This window comes from Mesoplodon mirus, assembly GCF_964341445.2.
Source record: "Mesoplodon mirus genome assembly, chromosome: 7".
NCBI lineage: Eukaryota > Metazoa > Chordata > Mammalia > Artiodactyla > Ziphiidae > Mesoplodon > Mesoplodon mirus.
This window is the reverse complement of record NC_138983.1, coordinates 23295443-23322874: the sequence shown is the minus strand read 5'-3', so window position 1 is coordinate 23322874 and position 27432 is coordinate 23295443. Positions and strand designations below refer to the sequence as shown.

At 46.8% G+C, this 27432-nt stretch overlaps 1 protein-coding gene across 3 annotated transcripts in view; it reads left to right on the top strand.

The window, feature by feature from the left end:
* PRR5L (proline rich 5 like) overlaps positions 1–27432 on the top strand; it is a 74957-nt gene that overhangs the window by 31213 nt on the left and 16312 nt on the right. The window contains exons 4-7 of one of the 3 annotated variants that reach the window (XM_082628847.1): positions 6446–6494; positions 18468–18525; positions 23745–23836; positions 24929–25063. In XM_082628847.1, coding sequence (XP_082484973.1) covers positions 6446–6494; positions 18468–18525; positions 23745–23836; positions 24929–25063 — 334 coding nt within the window. Of the gene's footprint in view, positions 1–6445; positions 6495–18467; positions 18526–23744; positions 23837–24880; positions 25064–27432 lie in introns of all 3 variants that reach the window. The other 2 variants (XM_082628846.1, XM_082628848.1) reach the window with 2 other exon arrangements.

Here is a 27432-nt window from a genome sequence, read left to right as displayed (position 1 = left end):
TGGTGATGGTGGTGGTGGTGGTGGTGGTGGTGGTGATGGTGGTGATGATGGTGATGGTAGTGGTGGTGGTGATGGTGATGGTGATGATGGTGGTGGTGGTGATGATGGTGATGATGGTGATGGCGGTGGTGGTGTTGATGGTGATGGTGGTGGTGGTGATGGTGGTGGTGGTGATGGTGGTGATGGTGGTGGTGGTGATGGTGGTGATGGTGGTGGTGGTGGTGATGGTGGTGGTGGTGGTGATGATGGTGATGGTGGTGATGATGGTGATGGTAGTGGTGGTGGTGATGGTGATGGTGGTGGTGGTGATGGTGGTGGTGGTGATGATGGTGATGGCGGTGGTGGTGTTGATGGTGATGGTGGTGGTGGTGATGGTGGTGGTGGTGATGGTGGTGATGGTGGTGGTGGTGGTGATGGTGGTGGTGGTGGTGATGATGGTGATGGTGGTGATGATGGTGATGGTAGTGGTGGTGGTGATGGTGATGGTGATGATGGTGGTGGTGGTGGTGATGGTGATGATGGTGATGGCGGTGGTGGTGTTGATGTTGATGGTGGTGGTGGTGATGGTGGTGGTGATGGTGATGGTGATGGTGGTGGTGATGGTGGTGGTGGTGATGGTGGTGATGGTGGTGGTGGTGGTGATGGTGGTGGTGGTGGTGATGATGGTGATGGTGGTGATGATGGTGATGGTAGTGGTGGTGGTGATGGTGATGGTGGTGGTGGTGATGGTGGTGGTGGTGATGGTGGTGGTGGTGGTGATGGTGGTGGTGGTGGTGATGATGGTGATGGTGGTGATGATGGTGATGGTAGTGGTGGTGGTGATGGTGATGGTGATGATGGTGGTGGTGGTGATGATGGTGATGATGGTGATGGCGGTGGTGGTGTTGATGGTGATGGTGGTGGTGATGGTGGTGGTGGTGGTGATGGTGGTGATGGTGGTGGTGGTGATGGTGGTGGTGGTGATGGTGGTGATGATGGTGGTGGTGGTGATGGTGGTGGTGGTGGTGATGATGGTGATGGTGGTGGTGATGATGGTGATGGTGGTGGTGGTGATGATGGTGATGGTGGTGGTGATGATGGTGATGATGGTGATGGTGGTGGTGGTGTTGATGCTGATGGTGGTGGTGGTGATGGTGGTGATGGTGGTGATGGTGGTGGTGGTGTTGATGGTGATGGTGGTGATGATGGTGATGGTAGTGGTGGTGGTGGTGGTGGTGATGATGGTGGTGGTGGTGGTGATGATGGTGGTGGTGATAGTGGTGATGTGGTGGTGGTGATCATGGTCATGATGGTGGTGATGATGGTGGTGGTGACACTTGCCGAGCCTTGCTGTATGCCGGGCACTGTTCTAGGAACTCACCGTTCAAGGATTAATTCGTTTAGCCCTTGCAATAATCCTGTGGAGTGGCTACCCTTACTATCCCCAAATTCCAGTTGAGGAAACAGGTACAAGGGACTAAACTGTACAGTTAACGTGCAAAGGTTACTGCTGACCACAGGCTTCAGACCCAGGCAGCTGCCTCCAGACCCTCAAATTCAGTGTGAGACATCTCTCCTCTCCATCCTGAGCTTGCTGCATGCCCTCCTCAGTAACCTCTGCAGTTCCATTTTCTTGTGTATAAAAAGCGGTTTTGTTTTATGCTTAAATGAGGAAATACATATACATTGTTGACAATGGTGCCTGGCACTTAGTAAGTGCTCAGTAAACTTTAATTGGGAAATAAAGCTAGGCTCCATCCTAGGAGCAATTTGTTTTTGTTTATTATTATTATTTGCTCCAATATGTAATTACTTTCCTGTTTCCTGGGAAGAGACCCTAGGAAAGGATGGAAAAAGTGGAAGGAAGGCTGCCGGGTTCTGTGCCTCTGTGCCCAGGAGGAACATCTGTCCTAGGTTTTGGGAATCAGGATTTCCATCTCTTCCGTATCTAGGGAACCACAAGGCACGGGCTCTTCGATTCTGTTGTCTTTCTTCTGCTTTTCTCTTCTTTCTCGTGCTTTACAAGCTAAACTGGCAAATGTAGTGAGGAAGGATATAGGGTGAGTGGTCCCTCTGTGAATTTAGGTCTGTGCATCCCTAATGCCTTGACACTTTCCATTCTTTGGACGAGATGGTACCCCTGCCTCCTGAGAGAGGGGTCCCGATGGGCAGGAGTCATTGTCTGAGCTCTTGCATCCTTCTCTCCTAGCACCTCACACCACATCTGACACAGAGCAGGTTTTCAGTAGACATTTGTGATTCGATGAATTAACTCATGGGGTCCCGATGTTCTATCAGTCACCCGTTCCTGTTTTGGAGGGAAGCTACTGATGAGTGCCCCCTGGAGATGGTACCTCAAGGTAGAGGGGCGGGAAATCCCTTTCTCTCAGTTCAGCTAAGACCAGGGTAGAGTTTTTGAGAAGTACCCTTTCCTTGTAAACCAAGTGCAAGCAGAGCAAACACAGAATATAGACATAGATGGTGGATCTTGCACTGTGACTCAGCGGCAGACTGTCCTCAGCTTGGCTGAGCCAGCTCAGTCCTCTCCTCAACCCGCTCTCTCTGCATTAAGTTCTCGGGTTACCAGCCTGGGGTGGGTTTGCATTGGCAGATTCTCAGGACTTGTGGGATTCTCTGTTCCCCTAGGACAGTCTGCTTCCTGATATTGTGCCCTTGATGTGGGAACGCACTCCCACAATTCCTTCTTGGCCTCAAGCCATCTGTTGGTAACCCTGATGGTGGTTATTGTTAATTCAAAAAATTTTTTTTAATGTTTTTGAGTATGATGTGTTCACAGTGTACTAAAAATTTACATATACAACGAGATATACATTGAAGAATCTCCCTCCCTTGTACTCCAGAAACCCAGCTCCTACTCCCCTGCCAAAGATAACTTTTATTACAGTAGTTTATTGGTTATTCTTCCAGAGGTTCTTTACGCATATATGAGGAATATTTGTGGAAAAGCAGCTGGGGATACTTGACACTTTATACGAGGTCCACAGACTGGGGTCTAACGAGGTGGTTTGGTGTCTCTAGCACAGCGTTTCCCAACTTCAGGGGATAAAGTTTGCTAAAGTGTTTTGCTGCCCTACTTAATTTCCAGTAACAGCTTCAACCTTCTCCAGCCTCCTACTTGGGAAGATGGAGAGGAGGAGACACAACCCAGTGCATTTATATATAATTTTGAAAATGCATGTGTGTTTTGTGTGTTTAAAAATTAAGATACCGAAAAAAAATCAAGGTACTGTATATTTCAGTTCAAAGGGCCTCTTGGAAACCAAATCATAGCTATGACAGAACAGCAAGTTAGAGCAGATTTGACAAGTGAATTTGTTGCTCTCGTGTAAATAAAAAATACATATATTTTCTCTTCCCTTCTCACAAGGTAGCACATTATACACACTGTTCTGCATCTTGCTTCTTTCTGACTTAACGTAATGTAGATATTTTCATATCATTACTTAAGAGCACTTAGTTATTCCCTTTTGTTTTTTTATGGCTACTTAGAACTTCATTGTATGAATGAACCAGGTTTTTATGAGCACTTTATTGGTGCACATTTACGTTGATTCCATATTTCACCACAGCGGAAGTGCTGTACATGTATGTATTGACCTTGTCTAACTTGTAACATGTTCAGACAGAAATAAGACAGGATTTTGTAAGGAACAGGGTAGCTTACTAATTTACCCACCCAGGACAATAGAATGTTGACTTAAATGATCAGCTAGGGTCTATTCTGTTCTGATAATTCTGTACAACAATACCTAGTAGAGAGGGTTTTGAACATGGAATTCTCTTACAATACCTGGTTATAGTCTATTACATTTAACATATATAAAGCAGATTGCCACACCTGTGTCTGTTTCCGCTTCAGTAAAGGACTGAGGACTACTCTTAATCAGTGTGGTGGAAGCACCTCTTCGTATCCCGCTTCTTTATTCTTATCCATCACCATCTTGCTACCCCTGGTATGGCTGCTGCTAGCTTCTGGGTCCTTTTTGCTGTGCCTTTGTTTTGGCAGTTGCAACAAGTTCACTCCTTTATCAGCTGATTTCTACCTCAAGCTTTGTCTTCCTGTAATGCTCTGCAGAATTCTGGCCTTGGCCGGGGCTTGCTGCAGTTCCGGCTGTAACATAAGGGTGATGTACCGTTGCTGTCACTGCAGTCTGCAGCCTTTCTGCCCTCCCTGATAGGTAGAGGAGGAGATCTCTTGGATTCCTCAGTTGTGTAGCATCACGACGCTCCCAGGGTACCACCTGTCTAATCACGTCCAGCCCCAGTTTGTTACTTCTCTACCTTGCTCCCAGTGGGTTTCCATAGCTCTTGACCCTGAAGGCTTACCTGTACTGACGACCTCTGTCTCTCTTTCCATTTTACCTGGAGCGTCTACATGAACACAGCGTCCTCCCACCATGGCTTCCTCGGGACACCAATTCCATAGCCTGCATTTTAGTCTCAGAACTGTGTTGACCCCTTAACATTGTAAGTGCCCAAGATAATGCTTAAGAAACTTTGTTAGTAGTAGCCCATTATGACTTGTTTTTCCACTTTTTTTTTTTTTTTTTTTTTTTTTTTTGTGGTACACGGGCCTCTCACTGTTGTGGCCTCTCCCGATGTGGAGCACAGGCTCCGGACGCGCAGGCTCAGCGGCCATGGCTCACGGGCCCAGCCGCTCCGCGGCATGTGGGATCTTCCCGGACCGGGGCACGAACCCGCGTCCCCTGCATCGGCAGGTGGACTCTCAAGCACTGCACCACCAGGGAAGCCCTGCTTTTCCACTTTCTGATGAAGCTTGGCTTCTTCACCTATGGTTTTGAGACTTCCCAGTGGCCATGAAGACTTTGTTGGGAGGTGCTTCTCTTTCCGGCAGCCAGAAGCAGCCTCCCTGCCTCTTCCTATTTCAGGGCCTCCCTCTGGGCCTGCCCACTTGATTTCTGTGTCCCGTCTGAGTGACGCCTCTGGCCTCGAAGACCAGCCATGACCCACCTGCTCTTGGCCCAGTGACCGATGAAGGCTTCCCTGTCTCTGTCAGACCCACCCACATCTGGGTGAACCCCTGGGTTCTGTGGATGGAATGGCCTTCTGAGAGCCTGACATTCGCTTGGATCTCAGAATGCAGTGTCCACCACAGACACATTTTCTGTCCTGGGAAAAGGAAGGTATCTTCCTTGCTCAGCATGAGTTTTCAGCTTTCCAGGGCTCTTTCTGGTGCAGAAATTTAGATCATGGGTGTTTCTTCTTCTTGTGACTCAGTCTTATTGTGTCTATCTTCTGCACCTTGTGACATCTTGTTGTAACTTCCTGTTTATCCTACAGCGACACGTGAGAATGCATTTTCTGAGGAGTTAAAACCCAGCAGGTGTTGTCAGAAGCTTGAGTGTTTGCTCTTCTGTAACCGGGTCCAGTGGGATGAGTAAATGAAATTATTGGAAGTCCTGAAGACTTTTTTTCCCTGGATTCTTGGTTTTAGCTTCCTCAGCTTATTTGGATCAAATTAAAGAAAGAGCAGTAGGGATAGTCCCGTGATTTCTCTCAGGGAGAAGGAGGTCTGGTGCCAATACCGCCATTTTTTATTTTTATTTTTTAAGCACTTAAGACTCTTTGCACTTACCTCGGGAGTGTATCGATTAACCTGCTAGCTCTCCATACCCCTCCCCCCAAGGATGTAAGCTTCTTGAGAGCAGAGACCTCACCTGTCTTGTTCACTTCTGCAAGCCTGCTGCTAGAATAACGTCTGGCTCATAAAGAACAGCAGAATAAATGTTTGTGCTGGATAAGTAAAATCGATCTGGTCTCCTTTGAAGGACTCTTAAGTCCCTTTGGGATGGGCAGTAAGGCCACCGAAACCATGGCACCAAGCTCAATGTCTCCGATGGATTTGGAGGCGAGACTGGGTAGGGTTATGCAAAGAGATGTTGAATTTGCAGAAGGTCTGGGTTTGAATCTTAACTCTGCCACTGACTTATTTGGGAGACCTCTCTGAGCCTCAATTTCTTTATCTATACACGAGAGATAATAACTGCTCCCCAACACACACACACTTTACAATCCTTGGGTGAAGAATGTATGAAAAATGCATTTTAAACCGTAAAGTCTGCAAATGAGGGGGAATTACAAAACCATGGCCTTTCTCTTCCTTATTTTTTTGCTGCACGTGAAGCCAGGTGCCCCTGCCTGCCTCCACCTCTGTTAGAATTGGGATCTCCTGTGGCTGCCCTCTTGAGATGCTGTATCTGTAAAAGTGAACTAAGGAGCAGATGCCTTCTAGGAGTTCCATCCGCCCCAATTCCTAATGACCTTGGTGGGGGTGGGGTATTACTAGGGCCTAGGAAAGCACACTTCCGGCTCAGGCCTGGCCTCGGCCCCTGTGCCACTGGTGAGCACGGCAATTCACCACGCATCTGTGAACTCCAGGAGCTGTAGCATCAAGGGCTGCTTGACGGTTTTTCTCTCTTTCCAGGAGGCTGCTGAAGAGTGAACTTGGATCGTTCATTACAGACTATTTTCAGGTAAGCTGTGTGGGTCTGAGCATGTGTTATATTGTGCACATGGGTACATGTACCTAAAGGGGTGAACGATACTGTACACCTGGACATGCCTTCAACATCCAAAATTATGTATCCTGAGTTCACACTACATGCTGGGCATTGCAGTGCAGCCCTACTACGTGCTGGGCACTGCAGTGCAGTGGCAGTGGAGGCGTACAGGGCAAACGTGCTCCCTGCTCTTATGGAGACTATAGCCTCAGACAGCGGTTCTCAGGCTTTTTGGTCTCAAGGACCCTTTTATGCTCTTAAAAAGGATCATTTATTTGGGTTATCTCTATGTATTTTCACCGTATTAGAAATTAAGCCTGAGAAAATTTACTGTGTGCCTTAATTCATTCAAATAATAAACCTACTACATGTTAGCATAAACAGCATTTTTATGAAAAATAACTCTCTGAAAATAAAAAGATAGGAGAGTGGTATTGTTTATATGTCTGCAAATCTCTGCCTGCAGACTGGATCCTCGTATCTGCTTCATAGTCAGTCTATTGTGATATTGCCCGTCTGGAAAATATTGCACCTAGACTCTGGAAAATTCGACAGTACACTCACGGAGGATGCAAGGCAAATAACAGCTTAGTGTTGTTAAGGAAATCGTTTTGACCATGAGGAAAAGGTCTGGGTGATCCCTCAGGGGACCCCAAACCACACTTTGAGAACTGGTTTCCTAGTGCCATTCCCTCCCACTTCCCTCCCACTCCGTGTATGGTACCTAACTGAGTGTAATGCTGTGTCCCTTTAGCCAAGTTCTTTCTTGTCACTAAGCCTCTCTGTTCTGTTAAAGATAGATTGAATCAGATAAGCTAACATCCCTCCTGCCTAGACACTGTTGTTATGCAGCTAATGAGTTCAAGATTCCAGGTGCAGTCAGGATGGTTTCTAATCCACTGACACGAGATGCCTTCCTGACTCCATCCAAAGACACGTGGTGGGAAGTCCCCACACAGATTTTTTCAATAGTCAATACTATAGTACTGCAGGATCCATGGTTGGTTGAATCTGTGGATACAAAACAACCTCAGATACGGAGGGTCAACTATAAATTATATGCAGATTCTCGACTACACGGAGGGTTGGTGCCCCTAACCCCTCGCGTTGTTCAAGGGTCAACTGTATACATATTTGTTATTCTAAAGTGTAATCCATCCCTTTTAATGGGAAGGTGACATAAAAGTCCATACTAAATTGGTTTCAGGTTGGTGATATTATTCTGTATCCCAGGTGAGCATACTTTTAAGACAGTTTAAAGAGTTTTTAGCTTTTAAAAACAACACAGGCATCCTTCCAGTTTCTTTCCATAAATCAGGAAGCTTAAACTTTTATGTGCACTTTAAAAGAATGACAAGTGTCAGTTGTTTCTCTCTCACATGCACACACACACCCACACACCCCAGAAAATGACCACTTGGCCACTCTAAATCTGGACAAAGCAAGACCCAGCAGAAGGCTGGAATTCAATCAGGTCAAATGTCTCAGCTGCTTGAAAGAAAACCCCTGTCCAGGGAGAGACAAACAAAGATTAAAAAAGAGATAATTAGTCACAAATGTGAATCATTTCAGTTGCCCTTGACTCAAAGGTCAGTCTTGTCCTCACTCTCTTCTCTTGCTGTCTCTAGTGATTGAGTTTTAAATCCAACTACAGAGAAGTGGTTTTTCAATCCCTCCTGGTGAAACCTGCCAGCCCAGCTGCCTTCCTCATTGACATTTAAAATAGACAGGGTTCTGTATGGTTTCGGTCAAGTTTGAAATGTCAGTCATGTCTTGGCTTTGGGGGCTACCCCTCGGATGGGTGGGGAAGGGCATTTGGGTGGGGATTTATTTATCTGGAAAGCCCTGAGGTTTGGGGGGCAGTAAGTGCTGCTTACAAAGTATGCCAGACACTTAACAGCTGGTAACCACATGTCATTTTTTATCGAGTGCTTAATCAGAGAAACTGCTTGGTGAATATTGAGTCTCTTTCTGGGGGTGTGGGGTATGAACTGGTTTTCACAGTTTTGAATCTGGGTTTTTCCTTAGTTTAAGGTGTTAGACTGGAGAAAAGCCTATCCTAGACACTGTTTATTAAACTGTAGGTTTTAAGTCTCATGTGGGCACAGAGCCTTTTTTAAAATGTGTTTGGTTCTCCAGTCCCTAGAAATTACCCAGCACATAGTAGATGCTCAATAAACTTTATTGGGAGAGAGGGAGGGGTTGTCCACCACAGATACATGAGAGATTTTAGGAGTTGTGCACAATGGTATTAAATAACATTCGCCTTTGTGCTAAGTGTTTCCTTTCCTTATTTTCCTTTAGCACTTCTGATCGTGCCAGGGAGAGTCTTGGTTTGTGCCCTTGTGTCTGTTAAACTTCTGCAAGGCTTGGTGATCTCTTGTTTAAGGAAGAGAGCAGGTTTCAAAATTAGTGTCTTCAGCTAGAAGCAATGTCTAATTAGGATTACATAACATCATTTTGTTGACATTGAGTTGATCCTTGAGTTACATTCTATTTATAGTAAATGGTGTTGCTGTGGTTTCTTTTATAAACATATTTATGTTTTTAAAAAGTGGATTGATTGAAGAAAAATAGTATACAAAGAATAATAGTGTATGTGGCCCTGGCTGTGACCAAGTGGTGAAGGTGGTTCAAGAGAGACTCAGGTTTGGAAAGTCCTTCCCTAAGCACCCTTGAAAATGGGCTGGTTTCAAAGCCACACCAAGAAGAGCTTTTCAGATGAAGAGGGAAATCCAGGAGGCAAGGCTGATAGAGGTGACCTCAGCCTTCACACTCAACTATCGGATGTAGTTTCAAGAGGGAAAGTCACAATGGGCTCCAGAAAGAACATTCCTCCAGCAAGGAGGAGGGAGGAAGGTCTGGGAACAAGTGAGGAACAGAACCGGGGGTGGGGGGGCGGACAGGTAAGACCCAAATGCCATGGACGTGGCTGTTGGGGAAGATGATGAGTGGGTTCCTCCGTGTGGAGGATGAGATGGCCACCCCCCCCCCCGGCCTGGACATCTGGACTCAGCAATGAGGTCTGTCTCCTGGGACCCAGACCCCCCACCCCAGAGATTACTACTTGTAAAAGCCATCACCGGGCTTCCCTGGTGGCGCAGTGGTTGAGAGTCCGCCTGCCGATGCAGGGGACACGGGTTCGTGCCCCGGTCCGGGAAGATCCCACATGCCGCGGAGTGGCTGAGCCCGTGAGCCATGGCCGCTGAGCCTGCGCGTCCGGAGCCTGTGCTCCACAACGGGAGAGGCCACAGCAGTGAGAGGCCCGCGTACCGCAAAAAAAAAAGAAAAAAAAAAAAAAGCCATCACCGTGGCTCCGCTTTTGAAAGTGAACATTCTCATTTTGCAGCTTTGAAGAAAGACTCACAGAAAGATTGTCTTCAGTGAAGAGTAATGAAAATGACCCGAGGTGAGGGCAGGAGCAGAGCAGGCGGAAAGATGCTGCTTATCTTGTGTCTCTGCACACAGAGAAGACAGGCTGTTTGACTGACGAAAGCACAGATAGATTTCCATAAGACAGCGGCCAGAAAAATCGTTGACATTTCCAGTATTGATTTTCCTTTTTCCTCCAGCTGTTTTGAATTGCACCCGGAAGGAAAATTGGGGTTTCCCACAGGAACTCTATATCCTAGAGACAGCTCTGCGGGGATCATTGGTTCCTTTTATCTTTGGAAATGGTTGACAGGAAATGCTCTGCATTTTTCTCTTACCTGATTAGGTGCCTTGGTGGTCTGGGGCCTGGGGATGGGAGAGGTGGCAGATCATACTTTCTGTGCTTCTGCACCTGCTGGTTGTGTTGTGTCTATCGAAAGCTTTTCCCCAAGCCCAGGAAGTTAAATTATTTTTGGTGGAACTAGAGTTTCGCTTGATACAGAGACTCAGTGTGTAGTCAGTGGCTTTGAATAAGATAGTACCTAAGGGGAAATTTGGCCACCATACTTGTCAGTAGGGCACGGATGATGTAAAGTTTGATGTAAAGGTTTCCATCTACTGCTCGTATCTGTGGCAGTCACAAGAGGCCACTTTCCCCTTAGCTCATCATTATCAGAGAAGGTTCATTAAGGGTGTGTGGCACGTGGCAGGGAGCTGAAGGGGAGACCCACGGAAGCATCCTGGTCACCATGGAGTTTGAAATTGGAGTGCAGGGAGGTAGATGCATCCGTATAGAGAACACACGGCATCATGTTAACCGAAACCCTGAGTGGATGGTAAAGGCTTAAAAACAGGCCCAGTATAATCTTTACTATTCTTTAAGATTATTAATCTTTATTGTTAATAATAATCTTATTATTTAAGATTAATAATAATCTTAAAGATTATCTTAATAATCTTTAAGATTATTAAATAATAATCTTCTTTAATCCACCTGGGAAGGCTTCTAAAACAAACGGGATTCCCAAAAGGGGAAAAGAGATGATTAGGTGAGCAGAAGGTAGTAAGGCACAATTCCCATATACTCTGCTTTGAAGGTAAAATTGGGGCCAGTATATAGAGGGGCTTTGAACAAGAGGACCTGGGCTCCAGTGAGAAGACAAGCAAGAGGGGAGAGGATGATGTCTTTAGGTGAGAAGATTGTTAGAAGTTGCATCTTGGATTTGGCCAGTACTTGGAAGAGAGGCCTTGGGGAGTCTGTGAACATTGGGGTAGCTTAAAGCTCCCCTTGTCTGTTGAGAGGGGAGAAAAAAGGTGCTAGTCTGAGGGCTGCCAGGAGGACCCCTGGATGCTTCAGGCTGCCCTCTTTGCCATACTTAATCTCCTCGGCAATTACTTGAATTTTATGCAATTATTTGAATATATTTATTGGACTTTCCTGCAATTTTATGAAGATAAATGGAAAAATGAGTCTTGAAATTGATAACCACAGATCTTAATATAATTGAGAGAAGGATGGAAATCAGTGGGTATGCTGAACTGGCAACTCTTCAGCCTCATTGGACCGAGGTTATTACACATTCAGTTGTTAAGGAGGGAACATGTAGGTACCAAATGCTGCAAATATATCACCTGAAGACTAGCTCTGAAAATGAGGTGTACCTAGGGATTTTATCATCCTTTTTGGCTCTGTGGGAACAGAACTCTCCCTGATATCATGTAAGTGTCTAGGTCCACATGGGTATGTGTTTTCAGGAACCCACTCTGGATGAAATTGGGTGACTTCCAAGTAGACTAGGCCAGAAATGGCAGGAGCCAGGTTTAGGGAACCATTGGGGGAAGGGATGGAAGGCAGGGGTAGATGCTGGAAAAGTGGAAACATCCAAATACATGGAAACATCCAGCAACTCAGTGGCCATAAGACGTAAAGACCGAGGTGGGAGGTCTGAGAAATACTTGTTAGACTTGGAAAGCAACAGGCGACCTTTCTTGGAGGCTGTTTCACAGCTATAAGGAAGACAAAAACAACCATCATTGTAACAACAGCTAATATTTTCAAGCATTTATGTGCCAGGCATCGTTCAACAGTTCTGAGCGGTTGGTTCTCAAAGTGTGGTCCCTGGACCTGCATCTTCAGCATCACCTGAGAATGTGTCAGAAAAGCAAATTCTCAGGCCCCACCTCAGATGAACTGAGTCAGAAACTAAGGGGACTGCGGCCCAGCAGCCTGTGTTTTAGCAAGTCCCCTGTGATTCTCATGTGTGCTCCAGTTTGAGAACTGCTCTAAGCATCCTTCCTGCACTAAGTCATGTATTCCTCCTGACAGCTGATGAGGAAAATTTCATTATTACCGTTTAGCACATACTGCAGCTGAACCTGGGTAAAGGAAGGTTATCCACAATCATACAGCTAGTAAAAGGTAGAGCGGAGATCAAACCCAGGCCATCTGGCCACAGAAGAAAATCTTTTGGATTATACTTTAAATGTTAAAAATGCCCTGAAGATATCCCCTGAAAACCCCAGAGAAGTTTCAGTGCTTTTAAATTTTATTTTACTTTATTTTTTTAGTATCCAGCAAAACAGACATGGGACTATTTTCCTGCTTCCTTGTAAAATAACTTTGATAAAAGCCCCAATTCACCCTTTTAGTGAATTTTACCCTTTTACCAGTGAAATGGTGCTAAATGAAGATTAAACTTGTACCAAGTTTCAAATTTTCTTCATTCCCCATCTGGGGCTTTCTCCCTGGTCACATCACACCCACACACACACACCCCAGGACTGGTTTATTAAGAAGTCTCTGGTCCTGGGGGTGAGTTGTATTTATAAGACTTTTTGTTGCTTATCTAGGAAGGCATCCAGGTTCACAGGAAATGTAGACATCCTAAGAGATGATGGCTGTACTTTCAAAGTTACAGAAGAGAAAAAAAATGGAGGTGGCCCATGATTTCCATCACTGGCTTGGTGCCAACAACAGCAGCTTTTGCAGACATTGCTATCCCCAAAAACAAATGCCTAGAATGGAATTATTGGTTAATACAAGTTCTCAGTAGGCAGAGTGACATGCTGCCAGACACCTCTGGGATGGGAAAGAATGTCTCCTGTGGGAATAGCATCCACCTGGGAGCCAGGTGTATGCCTTGCCAGACATCACGTATGGTAGTGGAGAGGGAGACCCCAGGAAAGTACTTTTGGAGAGGCGGAAGTTGAGAAGCTAGTAGCAGGATTGGGCAGCAGCAATGACCCAGCTGGATGGAAGCTTTGGTGGAACCCAGTTACATGGCCTGAAATTGCCAAGCCAGCTGCCCCCAGTATCTGAACAGAATGGATCTCATCTACTTTCCCTTGTGGGCAAGGGCATTGAAAACCTCTCCAACTGATAGGGCAGAAGAGTGTGATGCCTACCTAAAAGCACCAGCCTTTCTGCCAGGAAGGTCTGGATCCCAGTCCTTGCTAGAAAACTTACTGGCTGTGTGACTGTAGGCACGTTACTGAACCTCTCTGAACCTGAATCTTCTTAGTGGTAATCTAGTTGTAATCATAGTACCTACTTCAAAAGGTTGATGCAGTGACTAGATGAGATGACATATATCAAGTGCTTTGTACAAAAAGTGAGCCATGAATGAATGATAGCCGTTCACCTTAGTATTTTTTTAATCATTGTTGAAGTAAGCCAGAGTAATATCCTGGGGGAAAGATTTGGGCTTTGGATTCCAGCCAACCTGGGTGCAAATTCTGGTCTCACATTTGCTCGTTGCTTCTCTGAACCTCAGTTTCTTCATCTATATAAAGGGGATAAGTTTGTGGCAAAGGTAGAGCAAGATAATGCATGAGAAGGGTATAATACAGGGCCTGACAAAGAGCAAAAACCAATAAAAAACTCCACCGTCCTTCTTTGTATTCTCATTATTATCATCACTGCTAAAGCACAGAAGCGACAGGCGGCTAGCAGCCTTAAGCATTTACAGAATTCCTACCTTGTGTGGGAATAGCATCATTCTCCTCACCCCCTAGCTTGTTGGTTCCCCATTTTCCTGAGTCCTTCTGGCCGGGTCGAGGAGGAGCCTGCTTGACTGGAGATGCATGTGGTTGACACTGACAAGCCCTGCACTACAGCGGCTCACCCTCTCCTCTGCCTTCCTCGCCACGTCCTGCCCACCCTCCGTGATTACCCAGGATGAGCTCGGTCTTTCCAACCCACTGAAGGCTGCATGGTTTTGGATGCCTTTCCACAGACATCCTTGTTTTTTGCATTTTTCCTGTGAGCCTTGTTCTTCTGTTGGCAGCCCATTTTCGATGTCTTAATAAAAACAGATAGGTCAGCTGTTTTTTACTTCCGGATCCTCTGCCATTTCCTTAGAGTGCTGTGTATTCCCCGTCCAAGTTCATTTATGGGGGCTGCATTCAGTGACAATGGGCCCATTTCCTAGGTGGCTGCTGTTGACTGTTAACTAGTAATGTTAGCTAGTTACGTTCACTAGTAATGTTAACTTGTAATGTGTTTTTGGCTTGAAGCCTTTGGGCTGGGGAGGTGATGCGGTTGGTGCCATCAGGCAGGGAGTGGGACAAGAGAAATGTCAGGATCGTCTCCAGCTCTGTTCCCATACATTTTCTCAGCACCTTCTAGAGTCGGGCGTTTGTCCGGGGCTGGGAATACTGGCAGGTGAGGCCAGAGGGAACAGACACTTCGAAAGACAAACAGTGCAAGATAGCTGTCTAAATCGAGGCTGGTTTTCTTTTCTTTTTTCTTTCTTTTTTTTTAGGTCTCAGCAGCCTTAAGCCCCACAGATGTCCAGTTGGCGTGTCCTTAGGTGAAGTGACCAGCAGACAGGGTGGGCTTCGTAATTTGTAGGGCCCAGTGCAGAATGAAAATGTGGCTCCCACCAGGGTGAGGAAGGCACTCCCCTTCCCATGGACCTGTGACCACAACCCGTCGTGGACAGGGGGCCCCCAAGAGATTGTAACCTTCATGCTCTCGGTACATAGCTCAGGAGTGGTCGAGAGGCCCCCAGCTGAGTCATCAGCACTCAAGCCAGAGCTCTGCCAGCCCAGGGCAGGGAGGGGGGGCTGCCACCAGGCCTCTCGCCAAGATGCCACAGAGCACCAGGGCCTGGGCCCCTGCCCACGCAACCCTGTCACCACCTTGGGAATAGAAGGATGGCAGTGGTGGGGTAGGGCAGGGGAGACCAGCAGGGTGGAGAGCAGCGGGCGGGCGGGGGGAGCAGGGGCCTGAAAGCCCCTCCTGGGGTGACTGTAGAAGGCAGGGCCATGAGTGAGCTGAGGCTGAGCCCCTGAGGTGTGTTCCGTTTCCCCAGCAGGCTTCACTTACAAAACACAGATTCAAAGCTAAAGCTATTAAGAAGTGAAGATGGCAGCTGCAGAGCATTAAACCCCAAGCATGAGGCCCTTCAGAGCACCGGGCCCTCAGGATTACAGGGCCCTTTGGGGCATAGGGGGCCTGTGTGACTACAGATTCCCAGGGGAGAAAATGATTGGCTCAGTTTGAGACCCAGGTGTGGTGGAGGGCAGGCACCAAGCCAATCAGCTAAGCTGAAGATGCAGGCTGGATTCAAATGGTTCGAGCATGCAAGATGGGGCACAGCACCACTGCGTTGGTAGCGGGCGATTCTCCAGAGAAGTGGGGCTGTGAGCCAGGCTGGTCCAAAAGATCCTAACTCACTTAGCACGTGCCAAATAAAAGATGGAGACCGTACTTCTAGCTGCAGTTTATTCAACTGTAAAATAAGAGCAAAATCTACAAAGCGTAGGGGTATAGACATTTTCAAGATGCTTTTGAAAGGTGCTTTAGCTTCCTGGAAAATATGTCCACCTAAAAATTATGGAAACTGTATGTGACCAGTTGATTTGGACCACAGGGCTGGGGAGAGGGGAGAATGACTAGATGATTCTTAAGGCCCCTTTTAAGTTTTTGTTACTGTTATTTTGGCCTAAGCTACAGAATTTCTATGCCGTGTATCATGAGAAATTTTAAAATGAATGTTTTCCATTTCTCCATAGTACACAAATAACTTCTTCTCCTTGAAAAAAAATTTTTTTGCCCCCCCAAAAATGAAGGTGGAAAACATAGAAAAGAGGAGGAAGGAGAACCTAGGCCACTTTTTAAAGTTTATGTCTTAAGATGCAAAGCAGTTTTTATCAAATGAAAATAAATGCCATTTGTAAAATAAGAGCAAGATGTACAAATGCATAGGGGTATTAGAATTTTAAGGACCTATATCACTTTCTCTCCTCTTACAAATATTCTATCTCTTATCTTGATTTCTTAAAACCAAAGAATGGTCTGTAGCATCAAAACAGGCAATATATACTCAATATTTATTAGCTTCTGCTATGTTCTAGACACTGTTCTCAGAGCCAGGAGGACTAAATTAAGTGGTCTTCACTCCTAAGGACCTAAAATCCTAACACATAGGATATAGGGTGTGAATTAATTTCCGTTATTAACTCATGATATAACCTGGACTAGGCTTTTATTTCTCTCAGTGCCTTGGTTAGCCCCCCATACCTTTAAAATGTAGATAATTACAGTGATGGAACAAAATTATGAAGCCGGCATCGTAGGGAGGAGTATCTCTTACATTTGTAGGTGCATCTCAGAAACATGAAATTAAGGAGGGTTTGTAGATGTTTTGGAAGAAGGCTGAGGTGTCAGTGTTGGCAGGAGAGGTGGTGACAGAGAACAATGCATCAGGAGTCCTTGCACGGAGTGCCAAGGGGACTCCCTGAGGCCCTCATCTGGGCCAGTGAAAGGGACCCGGGCAGACACTTCAGACCTCAACTGGGATTTTTTCTCAGAACCATTCAGGGGGAGTGACTGCCATCTGGAAACACCTCCACCATTCATTCCTGCCCAGCTCAGCTGGCACAAAGTCTTGATTTGGATCGTTTCAGTTTGGTGCTGTGGTTTTTTCTTGCTGCTGGGATTCATGTGCTTGGCTAGAAGGTAGAGAACACAGAGTTTCACCTTCAGTACCTGTCTGTTCCATGATTCCTAGTAAAGGAATTGATTTTTTAAATTTTTTCCTTTAACAGAGTTGGTAGACTCCTATAGGATGTCACTCTAACTTTGAGTTGGGGTTCCATCTTGAAACTAAATGGTGGCCAATTACTTTTTAAATTTGGTTATAGCTTGTGAATTTTAATAGGGTCTATAAAATTTGGTGTATATGTATTAGTCACAGGAATGTGATAGTACCTTTGATCAAATACTTTAATATATTTGATGTAGGTCCATTCATTACTGACTCTCTTTACCTCCCACTCCTTTTGTGAAGATAGTTGGGCTAAAAGAGCAATGCTTTTCATCACTACCCATTTCCGCTGATTACTGGGAACATAAAACACCGTGTGTGTTTGTGTGTGTGTGTGTGTATTTATAATGATTAATTATTATAAGAACTTTATGATATTGCTGTTGTGATGCCATTTTGTAGATGAGGGACTCAAGACTCAGGGAAATGAAGTCCAAGATCACACAGCTAGAAAGTAGCTGAGCTGGGACTTGAACCCCTGTCTGATGTCCAGGTTCTTTCTTCTCTGCAATGTATGCTCTCATCATCACTGTAACAGGGTTTTAGGGTTTTATAAAAAAGAGTACTAAGAAACGCATTAGGTTTTGGGGAGGATATATACCACTGGGTATCCCCTACCCTATAAGCATAGGCCTTTGCTAATCTAAAGATGTGAGGTGAGTGGGGCGGCAACCTTACTCTCTGGGTTTCTGTGACCTTTGGAGAGGCTGCCCGCGTCCTGTGGGACCAGCTGTAGCCTTCTGAGGGAAGGAGGGGTCTGGGTGGGAAGACTTGCTGGAAGGCAGCAAAGCAGAGTGGGCGGAACATGGCTTGTGGAGCTAGGAAGACCAGCTCTGTGTCCTGTGTTCCAGCCTCTTCCCCGACCATCAGTAAAGTCAGGGTAATGGCACCAACTTGACCGGACTCTTGGGAGGGTCAGAATTAGATGAGCTGAAGAATATAAACGCTCTGATACATGCAAAACACTCAGCCATTGTTAGTCGTAATTGCAAAGGGACTTCCTCTTATTCCCTCTTTCCCCAACTTTCCCACGCACACGCTCATGGACGGACACCCACTCACTGCTGCTTAAAATCTTGCGGGCAGTCTCTTTCATGCTAGCGTGAGAGATTTATCGTTTTTATAAAAAATCATTTTTATAAAAAACATCCATGATTTCTGCATAATTTCCCATTGCCTCCACGCTCCCTTTTCTGGTTTTACACGAAGGGCTTGAAGGACATTGGGTATCCACCCTAGTCCTTCCAGAGAATTCAGCCACGCTTGGGGCAGCCCACTCCCTGGTCGGAGGGACGGGGATGGCACTTGGGTTTGGCTCTCATCTCCTTCCTTTGCTTCGGGCTGTCTCACTGATGCCTCCAGAAGCCTCGGCCTTCCTAGAGGATAGAAGCCTTCTTCGGCCTGGAGGCATGAGCAGCGCCCGAGTGCCTGGAACCCTGTGCCCTCACCCACTGGGAGTGGATCTGGGTTTGTCACTTGGTGAAGTAGCCCAACTCTTGTGTCCTTTGTTCTCTTTCGGCAGAACCAGCTTCTAGCAAAAGGACTGCTGTTTGTGGAGGAGAAGATTAAGCTGTGTGAAGGCAAGTACAAGGCAGCCCCCGTCCGGCGGGCCTCTGACTCAGCCTTTGATGCTTGGACGGCTGGAATGCTTCTGGCCAAGAGAGGCAGGGTGCAAGCGCGTGCCTCACCCCGGCCGCCCCTTCTCCAGCTAGGGGGCAGCATTTCCACCTGAGTTCGCCACTCCCAGCAATGCAAGTCAGACTGTGTTTTGGGAACTGAGGGGGAATTAGGGTGACCTCTTTGGAGACCCCTGTTAAGGGGGGTTTTCATGGGATGCATGCTGGTGGTCTCCTTTGAAGGGACAACTTATACTGCAGATCCTGCCATGCTGTTCCCTCTGGTTTGATCCAGGCTATTTCCTATTGGCCTTTGTGTAATACTGTTTCTTGAGGTGGTGCATGTCAGGAGGCCAGCCCACTTGAGGGACCGGAGGCTAAGCAAGCACCTACTCAATGGGGGGTGATTTAATAAACAAAGAAAAGGGCTTCCCTGGTGGCACAGTGGTTGAGAGTCTGCCTGCCGATGCAGGGGACACGGGTTCGTGCCCCGGTCCAGGAAGATCCCACATGCCACGGAGCGGCTGGGCCCGTGAGCCATGGCCACTGAGCCTGCGCATCCGGAGCCTGTGCTCCGCAACGGGAGAGGCCCGCGTACCACAAAAATAAAAAATAAAAAAATAAAAAACAAAGAAAAATTTCCCAGCCTTAAAAGATGTTAGAGTCAAGCTGACAGGATAGAAAGGCACTGAATGGATCTGGGAGGTGGCCAAAGGCAAGAGTCGGCCGACCCCATGGCTCCACTAACGGCTAATCTCAGCTCCCACCAATGTGGATCCTGATGCAGCTTACCACCTGCTTCTTGGGTGACTTTTGGCAAGTTTCTCGTTTCTTTGAGCCTTGGCTTTTTTGTTTTTGTTTTTGTTTTATTTTTGCGGTTCGCGGGCCTCTCACTGTTGTGGCCTCTCCCGTTGCGGAGCACAGGCTCCGGACGCGCAGGCTCAGCGGCCATGGCTCACGGGCTCAGCCACTCCGCGGCATGTGGGATCTTCCCGGACCGGGGCAAGAACCCGCGTCCCCTGCATCGGCAGGCGGACTCTCAACCACTGCGCCACCAGGGAAGCCCGAGCCTTGGTTTTTTAAAATAATTTTTAAAATGATAAAATGGGACTAGGGATCGTAGGGAGTATATAGAAGTATAACTGGCGTAGCTCCATACCTGGCACATAGTAGGTAAGCAAACTGGTTCCTTCTTTTTTTTTTTTTTTTTCCTATTCCAGCCTAGAGACCTCCATCTGTAGGTCAAGTTTACTTCTAGATTCAGCCTTATCAGGCAGTAGGTCATTCCTTTTTTCTTCCCCTTCCCTGGGAGAGACACTTGTGTCCAGTGAAGTGTCTCCTAGAAAGACAAAATAGGAAGAAAAATGAGAAATTGCCACTGGAAGGTCCCAGTGACCAGCGCACAGTGAGTGCTCCCCAAACCTTTGGAAAATGAGAGGTTTGAAATTAACCTCCGTCTATTCAAGAATTGACTGAACCTGCAGCCTTGTTTCCCTCAAATGCAACTACGTTGAGATTTTTCAACCTTAGAGATACCCAGTAACCCGAGGCCTTATTTTTGAGAGACTGGCTTTGACAAGAGCTTCGTGGCCCTTTTGCATGTTGGAGTTAGGCTAGTACACCAGTGTGAAAGGTGGCTGCCTGCCCGGTAGTAAGTCATTTGGAGGTATTCCGTGCTCCTGGAAATGCGGAAGGCCAGCATTATGAAAGAGATGCTGAGCAAAACCAGAGTGTCAAGGACCCTTAAAAGGGAAAGTTGACTGTCTGTCGTCCAAGGGACACTTAACATAACTACGTTCAGAGTGAAAACTCAGGCACAGAGCTAGACGGGATAAACAAAGGGCATCCAAGGTCCTGTGTTTCTGCCCCAAAGCACGACTAGAGAGCAGTGGGCCGGGATATTCTTGCTGGGTCCCTTCTTGTCCTGGGGTCTGGGTGGCAAGGTTCTTTCTGCACAGTGAAGGGCCAGGTGGGAACCTGTAAGGGTCTTTCACATCTTTAACCAGAACATCCCTACTTTTTCATTTTGTGTGTTATAACTCCAAGAAAGATTTTATTTGGATAAAAGGATTCTTTTGCTATAAAATAGTTTTGGATCCATCCTATCACTGAACAACCTTTGCTTTATTGACCTGGCTTGTACACAGCCACTCCACCTGATGGCTGCAGAAGGAACAGAGATAGCTCCTCGTTATGTGGTGCCCTTTCGTGGACAGAATACGCCTTGTTACTTTCCGTAATCTTTTCTAGAGCTTTAGTGACCGTGGCTTTAAAGAAGTTTCTCATACCTATTCTATATACCTCTGGTGATCTAAACTTCTATGGCAACTAGAGGACAGTTTTTATAGGACAGTCATCTAGAACCTCCCATCCAAACCCCTTTCATCTTTGCAGGGGGCTAAGGCCTTGACTTGTGGGCTGTTCTTGGAGATGGAGTCACCTCCTTCCTTTAACTCTTTCTTCCCGGGGCTACTCTGTTTTTTTAGCCTGTGTCTCTCTGATGTTCTTCTCTGAACACTTTCCAAAACCTCCACTCCTCTCTGAAATTTGCAGCAGGCAGTTAGACCCAGGTTCCCAGGAGAGGTGCCTTCCTGCTGCCCGGCTGAAGGATGACTTCGTTGCTGATGAGTATTCCATCTTGGAGGTGAAGGGGAGTAAGTCGGCACCAGCACTGAACAGCAGGCTTCTCTGTCACTTCCCTCCAGTCGGGAGGGCCTCTGCTTGTCTTTGTGATGGAAGACTTAGGATAAGGGCCATCAATAAAGGAGCTGGCATAGCCTTTTCTCCTTTGAGATATACTCTCCAGGTGTTGGGATTCACCTTGGTTTTAGGCACCAGGATGTCCTAATATTTCAGACCATCCTCTTGACTTCCTGACCTCTTCCCTGCAGTGAACTAGCCTACCTTTGAAAAGAGAATGGTGATTGATGCATTCATTCAAACACTTACTGATTATCTACTTTTTTTTGGCTGCGTTGGGTGTTCGTTGCTGTGCGCGGGCTTTCTCTAGTTGTGGTGAGCGGGGGCTACTCTTTGCTGCGGCGCATGGGCTTCTCATTGCGGTGGCTTCTCTTGTTGCAGAGCATGGGCTCTAGGTGCACAGGCTTCAGTAGTTGTGGCACACGGGCTCAGTAGTTGTGGCTCACTGGCTCGAGAGCGCAGGCTCAGTAGTTGTGGCACACGGGCTTAGTTGCTCCATGGCATGTGAGATCTTCCTGGACCAGGGCTCGAACCCATATACCCTGCATTGGCAGGCGGATTCTTAACCACTGCGCCACCAGGGAAGTCCCTGATTATCTACTGTTTACCAGGTACTTTGCTAGGTGCTGGGGACACAATGGTGAACAGAACTTCATAGGATTACACGTCCTCGAGGCCCTCACTACCTGGTAGTGGAGACAGGTATTAATCAAATCACCATCAGATATAAAACCCCAACTGGGACAAGTACTAAGAATACAATCCATAATAGGGGGATTTGGCCAGTGGGGGAGACTTTCTTGTGGAAGTAATGCTGGAGTTGAAAATATTAAGATAAACAGATGTACGTTAGGCAAAGAGAGGAGAGCGAGAACAGTCTAGCCAAAGGAACTAGCACGTGCAAAGGCCCTGTGGCATGGAGGGGGGGCATGGTGAGCATGAGGGGCTGAAATAAAAGTCACACACAAGGGGAATACAGAAGAGGATGAAGACACAGAAGAAGGAAGCAGACTCTCGCCAGCCAGGTTGCCTATGCTGTGGTTTCTCTATCTAAGAGCAAAGGAAAGTGCTGGAGCTAGCTATTAAGTCCTGCTCTGTCCTGTCCCATATTTGGGTTAAAAGGTAACCTCCTTCCACTCACCAGCCCTAGTATCTGCTAAAACCTATGCACTCAATACTTGCCATTCATTCATTTAAAGATTTCCAAACATTGATTTACTGATGTGTCTGGCTAAGTGCTAGAAATAGAATGGTGAGCAGGACCGACAGGGCCGGGGCCCTCACTCCCATTCTAGTGGAGGAGACAGAAAAAGAAGTAAATGAGCGATTCCAGCAATGTGTAATTAGCACACGGTGAGGGAAAGTAGAGGGTGCTGTGGATTTGCATTTCTCTCCAGTGTATTTCACTCTGACCTTTCAAAATCTGCACACCTTTGGCCCTGCTAGCTACTAGTCATGCCCTCGTTCTGTTTTCTCTCCCAGCCACTGCTTTTGTTGTCCATTAAATTAAGAGATGGACAACACTAAATGAATCTTTCAAGATCAATTCAGTGGAACTGGCCGTGCATTGCCAGACGCATCTCTCAGGGTCTAATCTTGGCTGACCCAGTTTCCCTGCCTCAGCTGAGCAGAGATAGTGCCCAGTCAGCTCTGTTATCTAGGTCATTAAACAGCAGCCACCGTGCAGGCTCTGCTGTGCCAGGGCCTGCCTTTCCTGCAGGTGCAAAGTCCCTCGAACAGCCTTCTGGTGGCGTTGGGTGCCCTATGTCCATCTAGCCTGGGGGTGTCGCTTGGCCAGGGCTCGGGCTTCCTGATCCAGGGGATGAGGGTAGGCGTAGTGTCAGGAGGTGGGTCCTGTGTTTTACAGGTGATTGTTCAGAGAATGATGCCCTGCCGGTTACAGTGGGTGGAGGTGATAGTTTCTAAGCCCTCTTTCTGTCTCTCTCAAGTGACAGCTCAAATCTAGACTGAAAAGCCAGTGTCTTAGTGATTATGAAAACCAAAATAATTTGTAACTGTGCACATGATCTTTCTGGATTATATGGGCAAGAGCACGGGTTCTGGAATCCCAGCTTGGCCTTCTACCTGTGTGACCTTGAGCCCAGATACCTGGCCTGTCTGAGCTGTAAAATGGGGTAATAGCGTCTACTCATGAGAGAGCTTATAGATAAATAATCTAGCACAGGGCCTGATAACGTTGTAACCATTCTCGTGACGATAGACGTTATGGCGTGCTTTTCAAAATTCAGCTCCCTTTTCTGGATTAAGGGAGAGAAGGCATATTTGCATATTTTCGGTCGAGTTTTCCCATCCAATCCCATGTTTACTGTAGTAACACTTCTGGATCAAAAGTAGGTAATGAGCTTCCTCTCACGACCATCCCATGCTCCATTTGACGTGGAACTGTCTCCTGGCCTCTCCTGCAAGTAATGACCAAGTTCTTTTCTTTCTTTCTCCCCTCCCATCTTCTCGCCCTCATGTAGGTGAAAATCGCATTGAGGTTCTGGCTGAAGTCTGGGACCACTTCTTCACTGAGACTCTCCCCACCCTGCAGGCAATATTCTATCCAGTTCAGGTCAGTCTTATTGGGGAACATCTTCCTGCCGGTCTGGGCAGTCTGTCTTATTCCTTGGCCTTTGCCCCCTGGGGCCTGCCAGCGAATGGGGGAAAACCAGGGGATTGGGTGCTGCCTGAGCTGGCTCAGGACCTCGGACATCTTTGGAAGGCCACTCTGTTCTATATTCAGCATCTAACCTCAAGCAACGAACAGTGCCTGCATACCTAGCAATTTGTAGGTGCTCTCTTCCCTCTTGGTTTTGAGTATGTCTGTATATTCTTGGAGTGGTTTGTTTCTTCTTACTTTTCAGAAGTAGGGAAGATGGGGGAAGGAGACTTTTTCTTTCCTTTTCTTTCTTTTCTCCACCCCCTTCTTTGAAGCACAATTTTCCGGCACTTTTTCTGGGGCTCCCAAATTGTGGGAAAGGGACAACGTTCCTTGCCCTTTGTAAAGGATTCCTGAATACGAGAAGGCCCATGATGTCGCAGAAAGAACTGGGGACCTGGAATCAGTAGCTGGGTTTGGGCAAACTCATTTCCTGTTTCTAAGCAGAGCTCTGTTTCATCTCCTGCAGAATGAGGAATTTAGAGTCAAACCGAGTAACATCTCTTAGGCTTCTTATTCTGTGAGCTCCGCTCATTCTACCACATGCGTTGGTTTCCCTCTACCTTCCTGAAGGGGCTAATAGCAGGACTGGTCAGTGCCGGGTCAGAATGGACAGCCCCTCAGGCAGACTGACCAATAAATATTCTTCTCCAAAATATATGTCTCTGTCACACGCTTAGGCTGCTGTGTGCTCATGAGCGCTCCTCCCACGGCGGTTAAGACATCATATCTAATCAGGTTTGTTGAAGTGCAGGCGTGGGCCCTGCAATAATACAGCCATTAGCAAAGGTAGGAATTATCTTGTACCAGAGGTAAGGGCCCATGTGCTTTGTTTGCTCTGAGTGGTATTTTAAAGGAAGTTGGAATTCTTTCAAATACATGTCAAATATTTAAAAATTGGGAGGTTATGCCTTCAGAGTCCATTTCCCAATTCAGGTTTGCCCCTAACAATTCCAGGAGAAGTGTCTGGCCTGCAGCGCACTGCTCTTTTCATCTCATCTTCAGCTCCACCCTGCACCCCTGCGAGAGGATTTGAAGCATTTATGTGGATGGTTCACTCCCTGTGTCCACAGACTTCTTCCTTCTCTGCAATACTCACTCCTCGGCCAACAGTGGGTCTTAAGAAGACACACCAGGGAGGTAGGGTTGCCAGATTTCGCAAATCAAAATACAGGATGCTGAGTTAAATTTCAGATAAACAATGAATAATGCAGTATTTGGGATATACTTATGCTAAAAAAAGATTCAAATTTAACTGGACAGCCTCCGCTTTATTTGGCAGTCCCACTGGAGAGGGGGTGTAGACCTAGGTCCCCCTTAGGACCATTTGGGCAGGGAACTCCAAGGTGCAGATACCCGGATGGATTTAGAATGGGGAGGGAGGGATCTGAGTGGGCATGGCCCCGTACAGTCATTGGAGGGCCAAGAGGGGCCCTCTTAGCCTCACATCCAGGCAGGAGCCCAGTTGCATGAGTCGCAGGATGATACTGTCCTGCTTCTCTTGAAAAATTCTAAGATCTGGCAAGAGTTGCTATTGCCCCTGTCTGCCCCTCTCCCCTACAATTTCCCAAGTGCTGCTGCTGGTCCAGACACCCCACTTTGAGAACCCCTGAGCTAGGGACTCTTACTACTGGTAGTAACACCCCCAGAGGTGTCTGTTAGTCCAGCTGGGTCCTTCTCACAACTCGCTGTGTAAGTGTCTGTGTGAGACCTGCTTCCTCACTGGACAGTGTGTTTGCGTGCCCACTGTGTTCAAGGGTGTGGAACTTTGCCTGCCTTTTTCTGTCTTGTAAAGTGAAAGGAGTCCTGGCGATGAAGCCAGGGCACAGATACCTATGAGATAGAAAGTCAGTGCCGAGTGCTGGGATGTGGTGCAAAGAATAGAAACTGTAGGACCTTGAGAAAAGTGGGGGGACCACTGTCATTGGAGGTGGTGGGGGAAGGCAATCAAGGGGTGGTTAAACGGAGCCTGTGAAGCATGGGTGGCGTGTCTCTCTTGGGACTGGAGGGTAGGGAGATGCAGGGATGGCAAAACCACTCTTGCCCATGTTTCTGTAAAACCCTAAGGAGTTGCAGGAAGTGCAAAACTTCCTTAAACCTTGGTCAACGTGAGGGATGGGAAGCTATGTCGTCTTTGGGGGGATACCCTAGTGATACCTCACCTCTACCAAGGTGATTTGTGTTGGGTGCTGTATGTATGTGTGCAGAGGAGAGTCCAGGACATGGGCCCTCCTTTCCCTTTCTGTTTTGGGAAACTTTAGGAGCTCTAAAATCAAATAGTTTAGGTTTGAGATCCAGCTCTATCTTGGGTACATTCCTGTCACTCTGGGTGTAGGGTTTTTCATCTGTGGCGCGGGTTTTAGAGTAGTATCTATCTCAGAGGTGGTCGTGAGGATTAGATGTGCCGTTTACATCTAGGATATTGAGAATCAAGCCTAGCACATGCTCAGAGCTTAGTAAGGGTCACAGCTCTTATGAGGATTAGTTACTGTTTTCATCCTCTGCCGCCAGCCTACATGGTTGAACAAGTTCCTTTCTTCTACTTTCCCAGTGATGTTTCTTCCTGTATTTCTTGCATCTGCAGAAGAGTCTAACAGGTCTTATGTTTCCTTCTTTGCCTGGCACATGATAGGTGAGCAGGTATTGAATGGGTGAAGCTGAGGAAGCAGCCTTGACCGTAGGGAGGCGCTTCCCTCTCGTTTCTCCTTGTCTTCCTCCTTTCTGACCACTAGCACACCACGGCCCCCACTCTACGTGTCTTGTATCACCTTCGGGTCATCTAGGCAGGTTGAGTCACACCTTATCTGAAGTATAATTGATTTACAATATTAGTTTACAATGTTGTACAGCATAGTGATTCAATGTTTTTATAGATTATACTCCATTTAAAGTTACTATAAAATATTGGCTATATTCCCTGTGCTGTACAATCTATCCTTGTATCTTATTTATTTTATACCTAGTAGTTTGTACCTCTTCATCCCCTACCCCTGTGTTACCCCTGCCCTCTTCCCTCTCCCCACTGGTAACCACTGCTTTGTTCTCTGTATCTATGAGTCCGTTTCTATTTTGTTATATTCATTAGTTTGTTTTATTTTTTAGATTCCACATATCAGTGATAAGGTACAACATTTGTCTTTATCTGTCTGACTTATTTCACTAAGCGTAATACCCTCCAGTTTCATCCATGTTGTTACAAATGGCAAAATTTCATTCCTTTTTATGGCTGAGTAGTGTCCCCTTGTGTGTGTGTGTGTGTGTGTATTTATATACACACACCACACCTTCTTTATCCGGCGATCTGTCTATGACATTTAGGTTGTGTTCACATCTTGGCTATTGTAAATAATGCTGCTATGAACATTGGGGTGCACGGACCTTTTCAAATCAGCGAGTCACACCTCATCGTAAATGAAGCTTTTGTTCTGCAGGACAGGGGCCAAGTCTTTGACTGTTTGACAGCCCCCCTGGGCCTTGCAGACACCTTGTTCCCCCGACCATCCATTTGT